Here is a 15,988-nt window from a genome sequence, read left to right as displayed (position 1 = left end):
ATACATATCATTAAATGTATACGTGTTTGATAAAATAATTAATAATAAAAATGAAACATGCCGAGTTTTTTTTTTTCTTAGTACTAGTCGTTTATATAATTACTAATAATCACATACATATTTTATTAAATTCCATAATATAAATAGACATATTATACAAAAAATATATCATAATTTTGATAAAAGCAATAATAATTGACATACCTAGACAATGTTATCAAATTTGAATAAGTATGTTTTAAATTCATTGAAAACATCCTTATATAATACCCATATTGCTATTAAAAACATGCTCAAATAATTGTATTTTAGTAAATATATCGTAAATAACCTGATAATATTACAAGTATTTTTAAAAAACATACTTAAAGTACTCGAAAAGGTTAGTATTTTGAATTAGTATTAAAAATAATATGATACAATATATTAGATCTATTGAAAAAATATCAACATAATAGCCATATTGTTATTAAAATAATTATATTATCTTAAATAATCTGTTTTTATCACAAATATTTTAAATAGGTAAGCCTAATTAAAGTACTCGAAAACACAAGTATTTTGAGTACCTATGGTAAAATATTTAAGGAATATTTTTAATATTTTTTACTTTAACCATGGCATTTATTTGATCGACATGCAATTAGTTAAAGGAAATGTCTACCATAGTGTTCTAAGTGTTCAGGTGCAAGCTATTAGTATTTCGATTTAAATATATAGTGGCTATTAAGAGTCTGCGACATCCTGGTGACACGGATGATTATTAGGCAGGTTGTATCTAATAGGAATTTATTTGATTGACGCATTGTTAGTTAATTAATATCGATACAGCGTTAAAATGATAATATTCATACCTAATTGCATATATTGTCTCCTAATGACAATACAGTGACAGCCATTCGTACTTATAAATGTTTATTATGCAAAGAACTACATTTAGGTCATACTGAGAAAATAAAATTTAAAAAATGAAAGTCCATGATTCATCATGACTACATCATCACACGGCGAAGATAAAGTTTTTACGTCTATATATTCTCCTCCAAAACTACACTATGTTAGTGTAGGTTAGAATAGGTTAGACTGAGAAAAAAAAAATGTGATTAAAAAAAAAAATGTGATTAAAAAAAAAATGTGATTAAAAAAAAAATGTGATTAAAAAAAAAATGTGATTAAAAAAAAATGAAAGTCCATGATTCATCATGACTACATCATCACACGGTGAAGATGAAGCAATCTTTCATTTTTTTTTAATCACATTTTTTTTTTAATCACATTTTTTTTTTAATCACATTTTTTTTTTAATCACATTTTTTTTTTTAATCACATTTTTTTTTTCTCAGTCTAACCTATTCTAACCTACACTAACATAGTGTAGTTTTGGAGGAGAATATATAGACGTAAAAACTTTATCTTCGCCGTGTGATGATGTAGTCATGATGAATCATGGACTTTCATTTTTTAAATTTTATTTTCTCAGTATGACCTAAATGTAGTTCTTTGCATAATAAACATTTATAAGTACGAATGGCTGTCACTGTATTGTCATTAGGAGACAATATATGCAATTAGGTATGAATATTATCATTTTAACGCTGTATCGATATTAATTAACTAACAATGCGTCAATCAAATAAATTCCTATTAGATACAACCTGCCTAATAATCATCCGTGTCACCAGGATGTCGCAGACTCTTAATAGCCACTATATATTTAAATCGAAATACTAATAGCTTGCACCTGAACACTTAGAACACTATGGTAGACATTTCCTTTAACTAATTGCATGTCGATCAAATAAATGCCATGGTTAAAGTAAAAAATATTAAAAATATTCCTTAAATATTTTACCATAGGTACTCAAAATACTTGTGTTTTCGAGTACTTTAATTAGGCTTACCTATTTAAAATATTTGTGATAAAAACAGATTATTTAAGATAATATAATTATTTTAATAACAATATGGCTATTATGTTGATATTTTTTCAATAGATCTAATATATTGTATCATATTATTTTTAATACTAATTCAAAATACTAACCTTTTCGAGTACTTTAAGTATGTTTTTTAAAAATACTTGTAATATTATCAGGTTATTTACGATATATTTACTAAAATACAATTATTTGAGCATGTTTTTAATAGCAATATGGGTATTATATAAGGATGTTTTCAATGAATTTAAAACATACTTATTCAAATTTGATAACATTGTCTAGGTATGTCAATTATTATTGCTTTTATCAAAATTATGATATATTTTTTGTATAATATGTCTATTTATATTATGGAATTTAATAAAATATGTATGTGATTATTAGTAATTATATAAACGACTAGTACTAAGAAAAAAAAAAACTCGGCATGTTTCATTTTTATTATTAATTATTTTATCAAACACGTATACATTTAATGATATGTATATTAAATATCATTGTGACATACTTTCAAATTTCTACCCTATATGTATCTTTGCAATGTAAGTTGATTCAAATGTAAACAAATGAATGTATAAAGGAAATATAAATAATAACAAGATTTGAAATAAGATATAAGACTTTTATTACTATAAAATAAACTGCATATATACATATTTTTTATGAATACAATTAACAAACAAATTTATAATGCCCATGAGCGTAGGTATGTATATTGTCTTCGAGTATAATCCTCTTATCATCATAGTTATTATAAGTTAATTTGTTGGATTTAATGGTCTTGAGCTGGTGTTTGAATGAACGTATGGAGACATTTTGATGGTAAACGTCTAAATCACTGTCATCAAACAGGCACTTCTTATGGTCATCGAATGTCATGTAATTCTTGACCACGTGCCCACGGATTCCCTTGGCTTTGATCTTCTCCCTGCCTTGTAGAATATATGCGTATGATTTTGCCCGTAACGCACAAAACTCTGTCATAACGAGTCCATCCGTCTCGTCGGAAAACAAACCTGGGATCTTTTTCCTCTCGGCAATGTAACACGGATGGTCTTTCGGGAGATTTGCTGTGTCCATCCGTTCTAGCAAATTGACGTTATTTGCCAAGTCCTGGTAAAAGTCGTCCGTAATAATATGGTACACCAGTGAATCTAAAAACTTAATGTTAGTCAGTATAAGAAAATAAAGTTGGTTTTAAAATATTTACCTGTATCTGTATACATGAGTTCTATTTTTTTACCATAATGTTTTTGCATGACATCGTAATGATACTCATACATAAGAGTTTTACTTATTTCAAGTACCGCAAAACCTATAATAAACAAATAATCAATTAATTTGGAATTAATAACATTAAAATATTATATTTGTGTGTGTGTGTGTAATAGTTACCTATATATATTGGCTTATCAAATTTAATTTCCTTATTCTCTAGCGATACAGCTGCTAGATTCTCGTTATAAGTTGTACAGTGCTTAAACGTTGACTTATTTATAAGTTTCTGCAAACACTTTTCACTGGATACTAACTTAATTTTTATACGTTGGCGTACATTTTCCATCGTCTTGCCTGGAAAATCATAAGAAAATGTTATGAAAAATGAAAAATGATCATTTATAATAACATACCAAATACTGCATTGTTCATTAATTTAAAAAAATCTTTCTCGAAATCATTTGTGGCCTTCTTGCGTAACTCAGTGTTCAGGTTGATGTAATCAGCCAACCATTCCGACTGATTAAACTCAATGACTCTATGTACCTTTAAATATTATAATGTTAAAAATATCTTCATCGCAGAATTGTTGTAAAATAAACGCTTACTTTATCTACTTTAAGGCCGTTTTTAATAGCTTGCTGTAGATTACGGTAGTGAACAATATAATTTTTCTTGGACTCTAATGTTGCCATTAGTTTTTTCACTTTTGAACCAGTAGGTATACCGTTCTGTGGTAGAAAAGGCAAGTCGTTGTGTTTATCATGTAATTCTCGCGGATAGGATATATCCACCTCGTATATCCTTCCTATGGGTGAAGTATCAGTCAAATTGTTCAGTTTGTCGAGTGTTGGTTCAACCCATTTGAACCCACCGTATGGCATGTATTGTGACATGGCCCATCCATATAAGTTATTGCCTTAAATTAAGAAAAATATATTTAACTGAATAAATTAAAATTACAAAAAAAAACTTACAGTCTTGGTATATCAACCATGATTTTGGATTTGCCTGGTCATAATCTGGAGTCTTTTTGTGGTTCGCTTTGGCGTATCTCATACTTGCTTGCGTGAGACCACCACGTATACCTAAAATAAATCATATATTATTAAATAATAACATTATATTATAAAATATTATATCATTACCTTTTTCGATCATCAGCAACATATCATAGTCATGAAGTAGTTCGAGCTTCATTGAAGTATGTTTCAACATCGCATCAAAAGAAAAGCCTGGACAAGTATAGTAGAACGCCGGGTCCAGGCTATAAGTTGTCAAACAAAGGTCTCGGAAGTTCTCGAACACATCAGCTAACAGCATGATGTCGATTTTAAGATACAGATCTGAATACTCTCCAAGCGTATGACAGTTGAAATGGTTCCAAACAGTCTTTGCAAATTTATATTCCTCATCCTTAATGTGTTCTTCTGTTAATGTACCGTAAAAATCTGTTTTCTTCGGCAGATGTGTTTCCTTCAGTTTGCTCCAGCCATCCGTATACTCATAAGGGTAAACACCTTTACGAGTAACGAGTGGCATGTCTTCGATTGGAAAATGTTTTCTCGTCTCTCTGAACTTCTCCAAGTCTGGTGTTATTAAATTGTTGGCTAAATTTGATAAACTGGAGGACATAAATCTAAATGTATCTATAAAGCGGATTGTGAAGGAGTTGTTGATATATTTCGAAAACGAAATAAATTTCTCCTCGCTGTTTGGTATTACAGAAATTGTGTTTGTATCATATCCAAGCTCAGTTACCAAAAAGTGTGCATCATAGTTGGTTAAATTGTGAAAGAAAACCGGTACAAAATTTGGTTGTTGAAGCTTGAGATTACATGAATTACATAAACTTTGTCTAAATTTTCCCGATAGATGGCAATGATCAGCTACTTTATGGTTTTCTTTGGAAAATTCCTTTTTACATAAATTACATGCTTTACATAATTCATGTATGCATCGCTGTTCCGGTGTCATTATAATTGGTGTGTTGGTTTTGAGCAGTTTGTATATTTTTTCTGCTGTTTCCACAATACTTTGTACAAAATGTTTTGCTACCTCTTTATTTTGATTACTTCCGCGGTATATAACTGGCGATGTTGGTATTTCAAATTCTTCAAGCAGTTCTTTCGGTATGTGATCATCTGCCTTTATGAAAAAACCATAACTCATAGGCTCGTGATTTTGAATTACAGTTGTATTTTTTCCTTTTTTCTCGTTACATTTAACGAGAAGCGCCTCGAAGTCAGCATATATAACTATGGGGTGGCGTTGTGTTTTGTTCCATGCACTAAACTCCAACATTGAACCGGGCTCAGGCATCTGAGGTAGGATAGGTTTATGCGACCCGCATATCAATTTATGCTGATCAAGTGCTGCTTGTCCGCATAGCGTATTTTTCCGGGGTCGAGTGTCAAATGATGTGAAGCACCGTTTGCAAAAAATGATACTATCATGATGAGCAGTTTTCTGTGAGCGTATTAGTCGTGAGAAATTTGATATATATGTGTAGTGGCTTTTATCTCCGTTGGTAATTAGTAAGAGATCGAAATGATCTTTTTTTTCTTCATCTACAACTTTAAGTGGATAAATAATATGTATTTTATTATTTTCTTTTTTTAATCCAAATACATTGACAGACGTGTTCAGGTTATTATTTTCAAATGTTTTTATTTCTCTCACAGATGTCGGGAATGATAAACCAGAAAAATTAAATTTATCTTCGAGCGATGTATAATTTTCAGCCACTTGATTTTTGGCCTTACCCGAAACGTATCTTGATAAGATTGCCCACTTGAAGCACTGTTGGTCTGAGTTTTGTGGATTGATAACAGCTTTTTTATTCTTAATGTAATTTGGTAACGGAATGAACGATGAGCCACCCATAGGTGTATATTTATATACACCTAATAACAAGCCGTCTATGGCTTCCAAAGTAAATCCACTTCCTTTAGATGTATAAACATCTTCTTCGGTCAATAATTTTGCGAACGCTTGTTCTACTATTGACTCAATATCCGTATTCATAAACATTTCTTTAGCTGAAGTTTTAAACGCACGGTTCTCAGCTGAATTCTCTACGTTTGGCCGGCTGTACGTTGCTTCCAGTTTCAGGTTGAATTTAATTGGATGTTTTGTCGACGATGATTTAAGTAATTGAATTAAGTCTTTTTTCGATGATACTAAAAATGCGCTGAAGTTGTTCAAATTATCTGTATTTTTCTTATAATACCAAATGATTTTATTAGAGAGCGATGAACCAGTCTTAACAAAACCGGGGGTTTTAACGATAGTCATGCGTGTTTTTTTAGCATTTACTGCTTCGTTCGAATTTTCCTCATGTACACGCTTAAGATCATTGCGATTTGAAGCCGAAGGAACTGAAATAAAATAAATAATTTACTATTGTATTGATAAACATTATAGAAAATATGTGTGTAAAGATAAAATGGCTATAAATAAATTTTTTTTTTTTCAGTAAAATTTTATAAAGAAAAATTAGGAATTTAAAAAATTTTAGTGATATGTTTAACATATTATAGAAAATACGATTTTTAAAAATATATATTAATAAAAGGAGATAGTTGTGAAGCTATAGTATTACATACATGTATATGTAATATAAATATATTATGCAGGCATCTCAAACATCCTGTCAGAAGCCCTTCACCCAGACAATATACGACAAATAATAACCTTTATTACTAAGTCCAACCTTATAAATAGTATATAATATGTAACTTATACCATGTAAATATTTTAGAGTTAAACCCATTGTTGCCAATGGCCATAGTTGCCGAGGCTTAATTCAAATAAAAAATAAAAAATAAAAAATAAATTATATATGTAAAAGCAAAAACAAAAATGATGTAGAGCTCTCGGTTATAGCAGTAATACCTACACATGCTGGCGTTCGTAATAATAGTAATAACTAATTATAACTTTAAATATGTTTATTTGAAATATTATCAGATTATTTTAGATATATACGTACTATTGTACACTATGAAATAATAGTACTAGTAGGTAAATATGTATATATGAGAGATGTTCATAATATTATTTTATTATATATATATATTTATATTATTGTTATATCATAGGAGGTGAATAAACATATGAATGATATATTTACCATTATAATCGTAAATATGTTCAGCTGGTTTAAAGAAATCTTGAATTTCTCGCTTGGTTATGGTTGGTTCTTGTTGAATTACAATGCTTGAGCCTAGAAATGATATTAATAGTTAAATAATTTAAAATAATATTATATTTAGATAGTGTAATGAAACTAAGTTTTACTAAGATACACTTAGTCGTCTTGTTTACAAATATATTAAATTGTTAAATACTTACGATGTTTTTCTTTCCTATGTCTGATGAGGTTATCTCTCCGTGTGAATATTTCTGAGCATATACTGCACGAAATTTTATTAGGTACATCATGCAACTTGGCATGTCTGTGTAGATTTTTAATCAATGTAAATGTTTTATCACATACACTACACGAGAACATGATTAGGTATGATTAGGAATGAAGAATACTATACACGACTTGACTCTTCAACGAATAGATATGTAATGAATTATAGACAAATATCTTGTACTTTAAATAACAGTGTGAAATAGTTTTATCTAAGCGAATTATTGACGCATGAGCTAATATCAAACTAGTGGTGGAAAAATGAACTACGGCGCTTGCTTAAGAAAAATAAATAATTAAATTTTTATAATATTTGTAAAATATTTGAATACACTTAAAAACACTTTAGAACTCAGACGACAAAACACAACAATACACATAGACGGTAATACACGGACTGGCTTCGTTTTACTTAATGCACTACTTTTTGTCTGGTAATCATCGACAATACTCAGACATGTCTCTATAGGTGTGTAGACGGTTAATGAGGTAAAGGCGTGAGAAAGGGTGGTATGGATAGAATGGAATGTGTGTACTTGTAACTATGTGCGAATTTGTGTGTGTGTGTGTGTGTGTGTGTGTGTGTGTGTGGCATGAACGAACAATGGTGGTGGCGGCGGTGGTGGCGGTGGTGTCATTGTGGACTAATGTCTCCTATATGGTATCGTGTATATTTTCATACGTAAAATACCACAAAGGATCAATATAATAGTATACCAGAATATTATATTTAAAAAAAATTTCATAAGGGGAAATAAAAGGGGGAGTAATGTGGGAAGGGGAAAAATATGTGTTGGTCACGTGTAGGATCTGGCGGCGTGTGATGAATTTATGTATGTTGCGGGTTGCCTATATTGCTTAATTATTGTCGGTTTCGGAGGAGCTTGGGAGGAGCATGTACTACGAATTGCCTATACAGAGGAGCCTATGCTTTTACATGTAAAATTTAAGGGGGAGGAGCTCCAGAATGCCCCAAAACATACTACTCATAATCATAATATAATGTCTATGACCATAAAAAGGTATTTCTCCCATGAAAACGATTTTATGGAAAAGTAAATTTTGTAAATATTTGGATATGTCTTGTTCTTGCCCCAAGCATATATAGTATAAGAATTTTATCTGTTTCAACATGGTCCAATATATTTTTATGTGGGCATAACAATATGTGTATACTTTCTATCGACGAGCATTTTAAATTCATTGTGCCGAAAATCACGGATAAAAAGTGTACAAATGTTTACACATCAATTTCACACTGTTTGATTTTCAAAATATATTAGCTACCTATGGTATAATATGGTAAAATAATTAGAAAAGTAGGTAATTGGATAGATTTTATTTGGTGAATTTAGGTGAAACTTAAAAAGTATCGTATCTTATTTCTAATTCTCTAGTCTGATTGAAAATTTAGTCATTTTAAATACAGCTGCTTTTTATAATAATTCATACAACATACTCGTATAATATTGCATTTTAGATATCTAGTCCCAAATATTTGGCGCAATATTAAAGAACACAACAGCCAAACAGGTGTCAATTGCTGTTACTAGTAAGTATAAAATTATGTTGTCTGCACTTTTCTTACAACCAGACAATCACGTACAACTCGTCTTTTAGTACACCTAGTACATAAGTACATAACCTTACCTTTGTGAGTAAACTATAATTCTTATTTTCATAATTATAATTGATTTACTTATGTTATAAACGTGATATTAATTTTAAAATAAACAGTTTTTACAACTTAGAGTAAATACGTGTCACATACGTATATTAGTACCTAGCGGCATAGACGTAAACGCGTGACGTCCAATGCAAATAATATTATAATTATTACTCTATATGAGTACCTAATTCAAACAATATACAATGTGTCGTGCCGTACTAGTATGTCAGTTATAACTTTATAAGTCTGCAGCCCTCGCTTTATCGCTAACTCCTAAAGTCGAGACGATAATCAGTGTTGAGACTTATCTAGATAAATTTATCTAGATAATTATCTAGATACAAATATTAATTATCTATTATCTTATCTAGGTAAAAATATAAATATTATCTATTTATTTATCTTAGATAAAAACTTCAGTCATCTGCTAAAATGAGTAAAATTTATCTAGATATTTTATGTTGAAAAAATTATTTTTAAAATATTTTATTTTTGTGTCTGATATAATTACTTATTACCATGTTGTACTATTTTCGATCGCATGGGTCGGTAACGATTTATATTTTATAAATTATAATATTGTGATTCTATTAATAATTTTGTTTACCACGAGTTTTACCTAGAGTGTTTTCATAAGATACAATTTTTCCCCTCTAGTTGTCGGACACTGTGTGTCTGTGTCCGAGCCACTAAGATTACAAGAACAACAAATACGGAAACAATAATATTTCTATTACTAACGATGGACATAATATTAGAGTATATTATATTAATATATTATCCAATATAAGAAATAAAATCATCCACCCTCCCTTGGTTGCCTAACACATCACTCCCACGTAGACATCAAATCGTACTCAACAGATTACGAATTGGCCGCACACGTTACACTCATGAACATCTAATGAGCAAAAAAGAACAACCTATATGCACCTCATGCAACACCGTGACTACTGTCAAACACCTTCTAACAGAATGCCTCCTCACAAAAGATGCCAGAGAAAAACTCATGCTCCCCAACAACCTATGTGAAATACTAGCACCAAACACGGAAAGAACATCTTCACTCCTAGAACTTCTCAAAGAAACGAACCTTCTACAAAAAATATAACTATATATTTATTGATATCATATTATTTATCTTATATACTTTTTTTCTTTATACTCTAGTATCATTATGTAAATATAATTAAACTCTAACATGTATATCTTAAACGCCAATAACCCTGGTAGTTGAGGCGTATTTCTAAATAAAAAAAAAAAAAAAATTATCCAATATAAAATATGTTCATAATAATATAGTGTAATCACATAATATAAATAAAATAAAACTTATTATAAAATATTATTTTTATAAACGCAGACGTTCGGCAACTAGCATGTCAGGTTATGATTATTAATTTGAGCAATAAAGGATATATAACAATATACCTAATATATATATATATTTGTGCATCTTTTATTGTCTTGTTAATAGAGATCAAACATAGTTAAAATTGAATATATACAAATTTAGTTATAAGATTAAAAAGTTTTATGAGATTCAAAAATAAAGATATTGGATAGCAAAATGTACCTATGTTTTATTCTAAACAAAAAAATAATTTTTAAATTATAGAAGCTACACTACAATTAGACGTTTGCCTTAAACAAATGCTATAAATGTTTTATATGTGATAAGTCTGTTAAATTTTAATCAACTTCTAGTACAATTTTAATTTGAAATCATTGTTATTTAAAAATTTATCTGCTTTTTATCTAGATAATTTATGTTTATCTTTTATCTATTAAATATATAATTTTGGATTTGTTCATTTTTATCTTTATCTGGATAGATTTTTAGTTTTTTATCTTTATCTAGATAAAAAAGTATTTATCTGGACTCAACACTGACGATAATTACTCTCCACCACTGTGCCTAAATTTCACGAATTTTGCTACTTTATACCTGATTCTTCTCATCAAAATATTTTAAAATAATAGACCTATAGTGATGTGCTATAATGAATTAAAAGTACTTCACACTTATTAATTTGATACTGCATGCTTCATATTTGCACGTAAAGTGTTTGCTACTGCGCATCATTGCAAGACCTGGTTGAATATATTTTAGGTATAAATATATAACATATACCACCATATTGGTTCTTTTCCTTACTTAGATGATCTTCAAAGGTGACCAGTAACGCAGTTTCTTTATTCAAAAGTCTTTACTTCCACCATTATTGAGTAAGCCTCCAACCAGTCTATCCAAAATGGGCCCACTGATCGCACAAAATTTATGAGAACCTATACTACCTATAAATGAATCAATAACATTACAATTTATAAATTACCGGTACGTTATAGTCTTATAAATTATCTATCATTATTTATCTTATATTAACTTATGATATATGAAATGTGACCAAAGCACCCTCGAGAAGATATTTTGTATTTTTGGCATTGCCATTTAATTATATTCAACATATTGCAGAGTTAGAACAGTCCATACACGATTTATGCCGAAACTCTTATTTTTTTTTTTTTTTTTATATATACGACCTCACTAAAAATCAAAATCAAAACTAATTCTATATGTCTTATTTAAGTTGCTAAATAATAGAGCAGTTTACAGATATGAATGAAAAAAAATTAATTTTAAGATTAATCACCTTGTTGCAACAAAACTAGAATTACGGCTATATTTTTCTTATAAAATATTTTCTGAACATATTCTCCGCTAATATGTTAAAAAGTAATTCTGCTAATATTGATATTTTTTCATGTAACTATATTAAATCAACAATATTAAACACAATATCTTTATATCAATCATTAAATTTGATAATATTCATTTTGTTTAATTCTAATTATTACTATAGATTGCCTATTTACATATATATCTATTATACTGCCGATATACGATACCTTTTAATCATCAAAAACCGGATCTACAAAAAACTGTAAATTATAAAAATGTACATACACAAATGTGTAATATAGTTATATACTATCCTCTATTGTTTTAAATAATATTGTCAATGACAAACAGGCCAATAGGCTTATCTTTCAATCATTAGAATTAAGTCTACTTTGTAAATTAATACCTACTTGTTTCTCAATGGATTATGTAACTGTGAGTATTTTTATAAAAGAAAAGTACCTTTCATTTATTGTATATTAATACAGTTTATACATTTTATACATTTTGTTTATGCTTATACCTACTTATATAATATATAAAATATACATGTATAGTATATACACAACGTTTAACAAATATTGTATATACTAATGCAGTTTATATTCATATTTATGTACCTAATTATATTTATTATTATTTTAATCAATACTTTCGACTGTGTTAGCATAATACACAATTTTTGAAAGTGGACTTTTTTTTCGTACAGTAAATAAATATGTAATTTATATTCTAATTTTGTATTTTATCAGTCCGAGTGATATGCTATTCGGCTTTCTCGCACCTGCAAACATCAATAAAAATTTAATTCCCGTTTTATATCAATGTCTAAAATTATTGATTTTCTCTTTATATTTCTTTAAAATATTTAAACATCAACAAATAAACTAATATGATGCTTCGGTTTGTGATGCGATCCGATTGAAGGGTTGCCGGTCGACCATTAACGGCTACCCAATCCGTATTGCGTCTCAAATTACAGTTGATTGTTGAATGAATATTTATAATCATCAATGTCATATCGTCTTGAATAAAGGGGTCCTTTAACACTCCTTAAAATATTTTAATTTTAGTTACAATTGATAGATACTTAATTAATTGCATACACGACGTATGACTATGAAATACGATATATAATATATCATAGGTTTTTTAAGGAAATTAATGTATTATAATATGTAGAAGTAGACATGATAACAATAATTATATAACTATAATAATAACATGAAATAGAAAGTGATTAATGATAACCACGAGGGTGGCTATAATACCAAAAGACGTTGGAAAGGTGGCTGTTTGTGTAAACAGAAGTAAAGTGAACCTGATGATTCGAGTGGTAACTTATGAATAGGTAATGAACATTTTTTGTCAGAGTTGTTTTACTATATTCTTATACAATATAATGATCATTAATTGGTTTTGTAAATATTAGTTTAAGTTAACATTCGAATCAAAAATCAGGTAATTATAGGCACAAGCTTACTTATTTCTTATCAAATAACAATGTTTGAAAATTATTTGGATTTGTAATTTTTTCTTAAATGAGTTTTGTAATGACCAATTGTAGGGTTTGCTATTTAATTTAGTTTATTGTTATATATTATGGTAATTTGGTTGTTCTTTTAGGCATGTATAATACTATAACGTATGTATGTTTACTTATTTGTACCTCATTATCAGTAAGCATATTAATAATATTTACATGTTACATATTTTATATTATAATCCTATAGTTATAGATATGGTTTTGCATAATATTTTCAAACTCTGAATAATTTCTGCATCAATTAAAATTCAGTACCTAGGTACTAGATAGGTTGGTATATATCTTCTAACTAGGTTTAATTATATTTAAGGATATACAAGATTACACGAATATTTACACGAAGTCTGTTTTATAAGGTTATAATGTATAATCGTAAATATTACCTTCATACTTTTCGAAAGGTTTTTTAGAAACTAAAAATGTACATATTTCATATACTTCATATTTTTAATACGAGTGTTTACACTACGAAAATCTTTCCCTATACCTTCAAATGTAAGACAATTTTTTATACTAAATTAATGTTTAATTTCCAATTTTGTATTGAATAATTGAATTTAAATTTAAAATGTAATTATTAATTATAACCTCTATGGAAGCCAAATAAGTAGTATTTTTGTGTTCATTCTCATCATATGTACATGTTTTTATTTAAACAAAAATAAAATAAATTGTGTATAAAAATGAAAAACAAACGTGTGATACATTGTTTGTATTATAGAGCACCATCACACTGTTGAGTAGATAACTTTTTCGAGCGTCTGCTGAAGTATCAGGATAAACAAAATAATCCTAAGTGTAAAAATTCAATAAGATAAACAAAAGTCGAGATATACATTTATACACGTACCTATTGAGTTAGAAAATTATATGATCAATTAATAGCATTGTTAAGTCGTTCAATTTATACTGCATTAAAAAAATAATTAAATAGTTAGTAGTAATTTGTGTTCATATTTTTATAAATATCTCTGTTAAAACGTAAAATTCTAAAACATTTAGTACGGAAATCTCCATAAGGTTATAAAGAAAAGGGTCTAAAATAAGGTCTAAAGAAAATTTTTAGCATGATGAATATTGTTTCTTTGTTTTTCATAAGGATTTCGTTGTCATGGTTACCTATTAACAAAAACATAATATTTATGATTCATAGATTTACCTTGTAGAAAGAAAAATATTGAGTTGCGTACTATGTATTTTTTTTTTTTTAAATAGTTGTTTAAAGTTTAAATTCGGTGACAACTTTGCTATGTTTTATTTTCGTATACAAGATGAGGTACATTTTAAACTTATAAGATATAATGCTAGAAGAGATTTTCTCAGATAACATAACTTATTTTAAAAATTGATTCAGCTGGATAATTATAATATAGAAAATAATGTACCTTTAATTTTTCATGAATAATTTTGGACAATTTATCCAGTGTTTATGGACATTTTAAAAATGTCATATAAATTTACTGTAGTCAAACACTATAATTTAAAATTACTAACTTATACCACTTATCTATTCTCAAAAAATTTCATTAACAATCATGAAACTTATTGTCAGAGAAACTTAATTTTAAAAAAATGTCATGGAACATATTATTTTCTTGAAATATTTTATTTACGTGTAAAATAAAAATAGTTTTGGGTAAATCCAAAGCTTAATCGAAAAGAAGAAACAGTACTCAACAGACTTCGCATTGGACACACCAAAATCACGCACGGATTCAATGGCAAGAGATGAGCCTCCCATTTGTCGAAACCTGTGGAACTATGTTAACAGTCAAATACATAATTATTTCTGACTGTTTATTTACAACCAAGAACAAGTTGAGCACAGGATATCATACAACCTGGACTCTGCACTTGGTCCCAATCCTAAAAATAACTCAGATTTATTGAATTTTTTAAAACACTTCAAATTGTACAATCATATATAAAAAAAATGTACATCCCATTTTATTTCTAACTCATCCTTGTAATTATTCATCCATATCTTTTAACTTTCTATAACTAATGGCCTTTGCTGTTGATGTTTTTTTGTGATCAATGCAAAAAAAAATTTTAAAAAATAGTTTATTATTATATCTAAAATTGCTCACAGTCATAAATATTAAATGTACAACTTTAGAACATTTTTTAAAAGTTGGTTTATTTTAAAAAATATTAATAAATAATAGCCTATAGAGGTACAATTAATAGTTATAAATTAACCGATAGTATAATACCATTTATACCTATAATTTAACTTATTAACATTCTTAAGCCTTCACAATCATTTTTTTATTCATTGTTCGGTAAAAGCTGTTTGCATGACTTTTGGAATGCTAATTCTTTTTCCTCCTGATTATTACCAATGCTTGGCTCATCGACTTTGATTCTTATAGGATTTTCTAAGATAGATTTACATAATATAATCAATCAAATAAAATTGACAATAGTAAATAAACTTTAATATTATTAATAATGTATATTATTCATTTACTGGTAGTTCTTATACCAATTTTCGACTTGGTCTTGA

The 15,988-nt window shown here is 28.2% G+C and overlaps 1 protein-coding gene across 2 annotated transcripts; it reads right to left on the bottom strand.

Annotated features, from left to right (window-relative positions):
- Positions 1-2,541: 2,541 nt before the first annotated feature.
- LOC149057640 (uncharacterized) lies at positions 2,542-8,105 on the bottom strand. 2 transcript variants are annotated; one of them, XM_089224173.1, is made up of 9 exons: positions 7,515-8,105; positions 7,294-7,386; positions 4,307-6,538; positions 4,136-4,246; positions 3,767-4,077; positions 3,572-3,704; positions 3,336-3,512; positions 3,151-3,255; positions 2,542-3,094 (listed from the first exon to the last, which is right to left on the bottom strand). In XM_089224173.1, the coding sequence occupies exons 1-9, from the start codon at positions 7,672-7,674 to the stop codon at positions 2,613-2,615; spliced, it is 3,804 nt and encodes a 1,267-aa protein (XP_089080299.1). In that variant the 5' UTR covers positions 7,675-8,105; the 3' UTR covers positions 2,542-2,612. The 2 variants fall into 2 exon arrangements, with proteins under 2 accessions (XP_089080299.1, XP_089080300.1); XM_089224174.1 differs by having other exon boundaries at positions 2,890-3,101; positions 7,515-8,104.
- Between the last annotated feature and the right edge of the window lie 7,883 nt (positions 8,106-15,988).

This window comes from Diuraphis noxia, unplaced genomic scaffold, assembly GCF_037042655.1.
Source record: "Diuraphis noxia isolate RWA-SAM2 unplaced genomic scaffold, SU_Dnox_SAM2 contig0003, whole genome shotgun sequence".
Taxonomy (NCBI): Eukaryota; Metazoa; Arthropoda; class Insecta; order Hemiptera; family Aphididae; genus Diuraphis; species Diuraphis noxia.
Note: the sequence above shows the minus strand (reverse complement) of the source record. Positions and strands in the feature narration are given on the sequence as shown.

What these genes read in the sequence shown, in the direction of transcription:
- LOC149057640 (XM_089224173.1), bottom strand. Translation starts at nt 7,674, where the DNA reads ATGTTCTCGTGTAGTGTATGTGATAAAACATTTACATTGATTAAAAAT. An exon ending in ACGGCCTTAAAGTAGATAAA is followed by an intron (nt 3,705 to 3,766) that starts GTAAGCGTTTAT and finishes TAATATTTAAAG; the next exon opens with GTACATAGAGTCATTGAGTT. An exon ending in AATGAACAATGCAGTATTTG is followed by an intron (nt 3,513 to 3,571) that starts GTATGTTATTAT and finishes ATGATTTTCCAG; the next exon opens with GCAAGACGATGGAAAATGTA.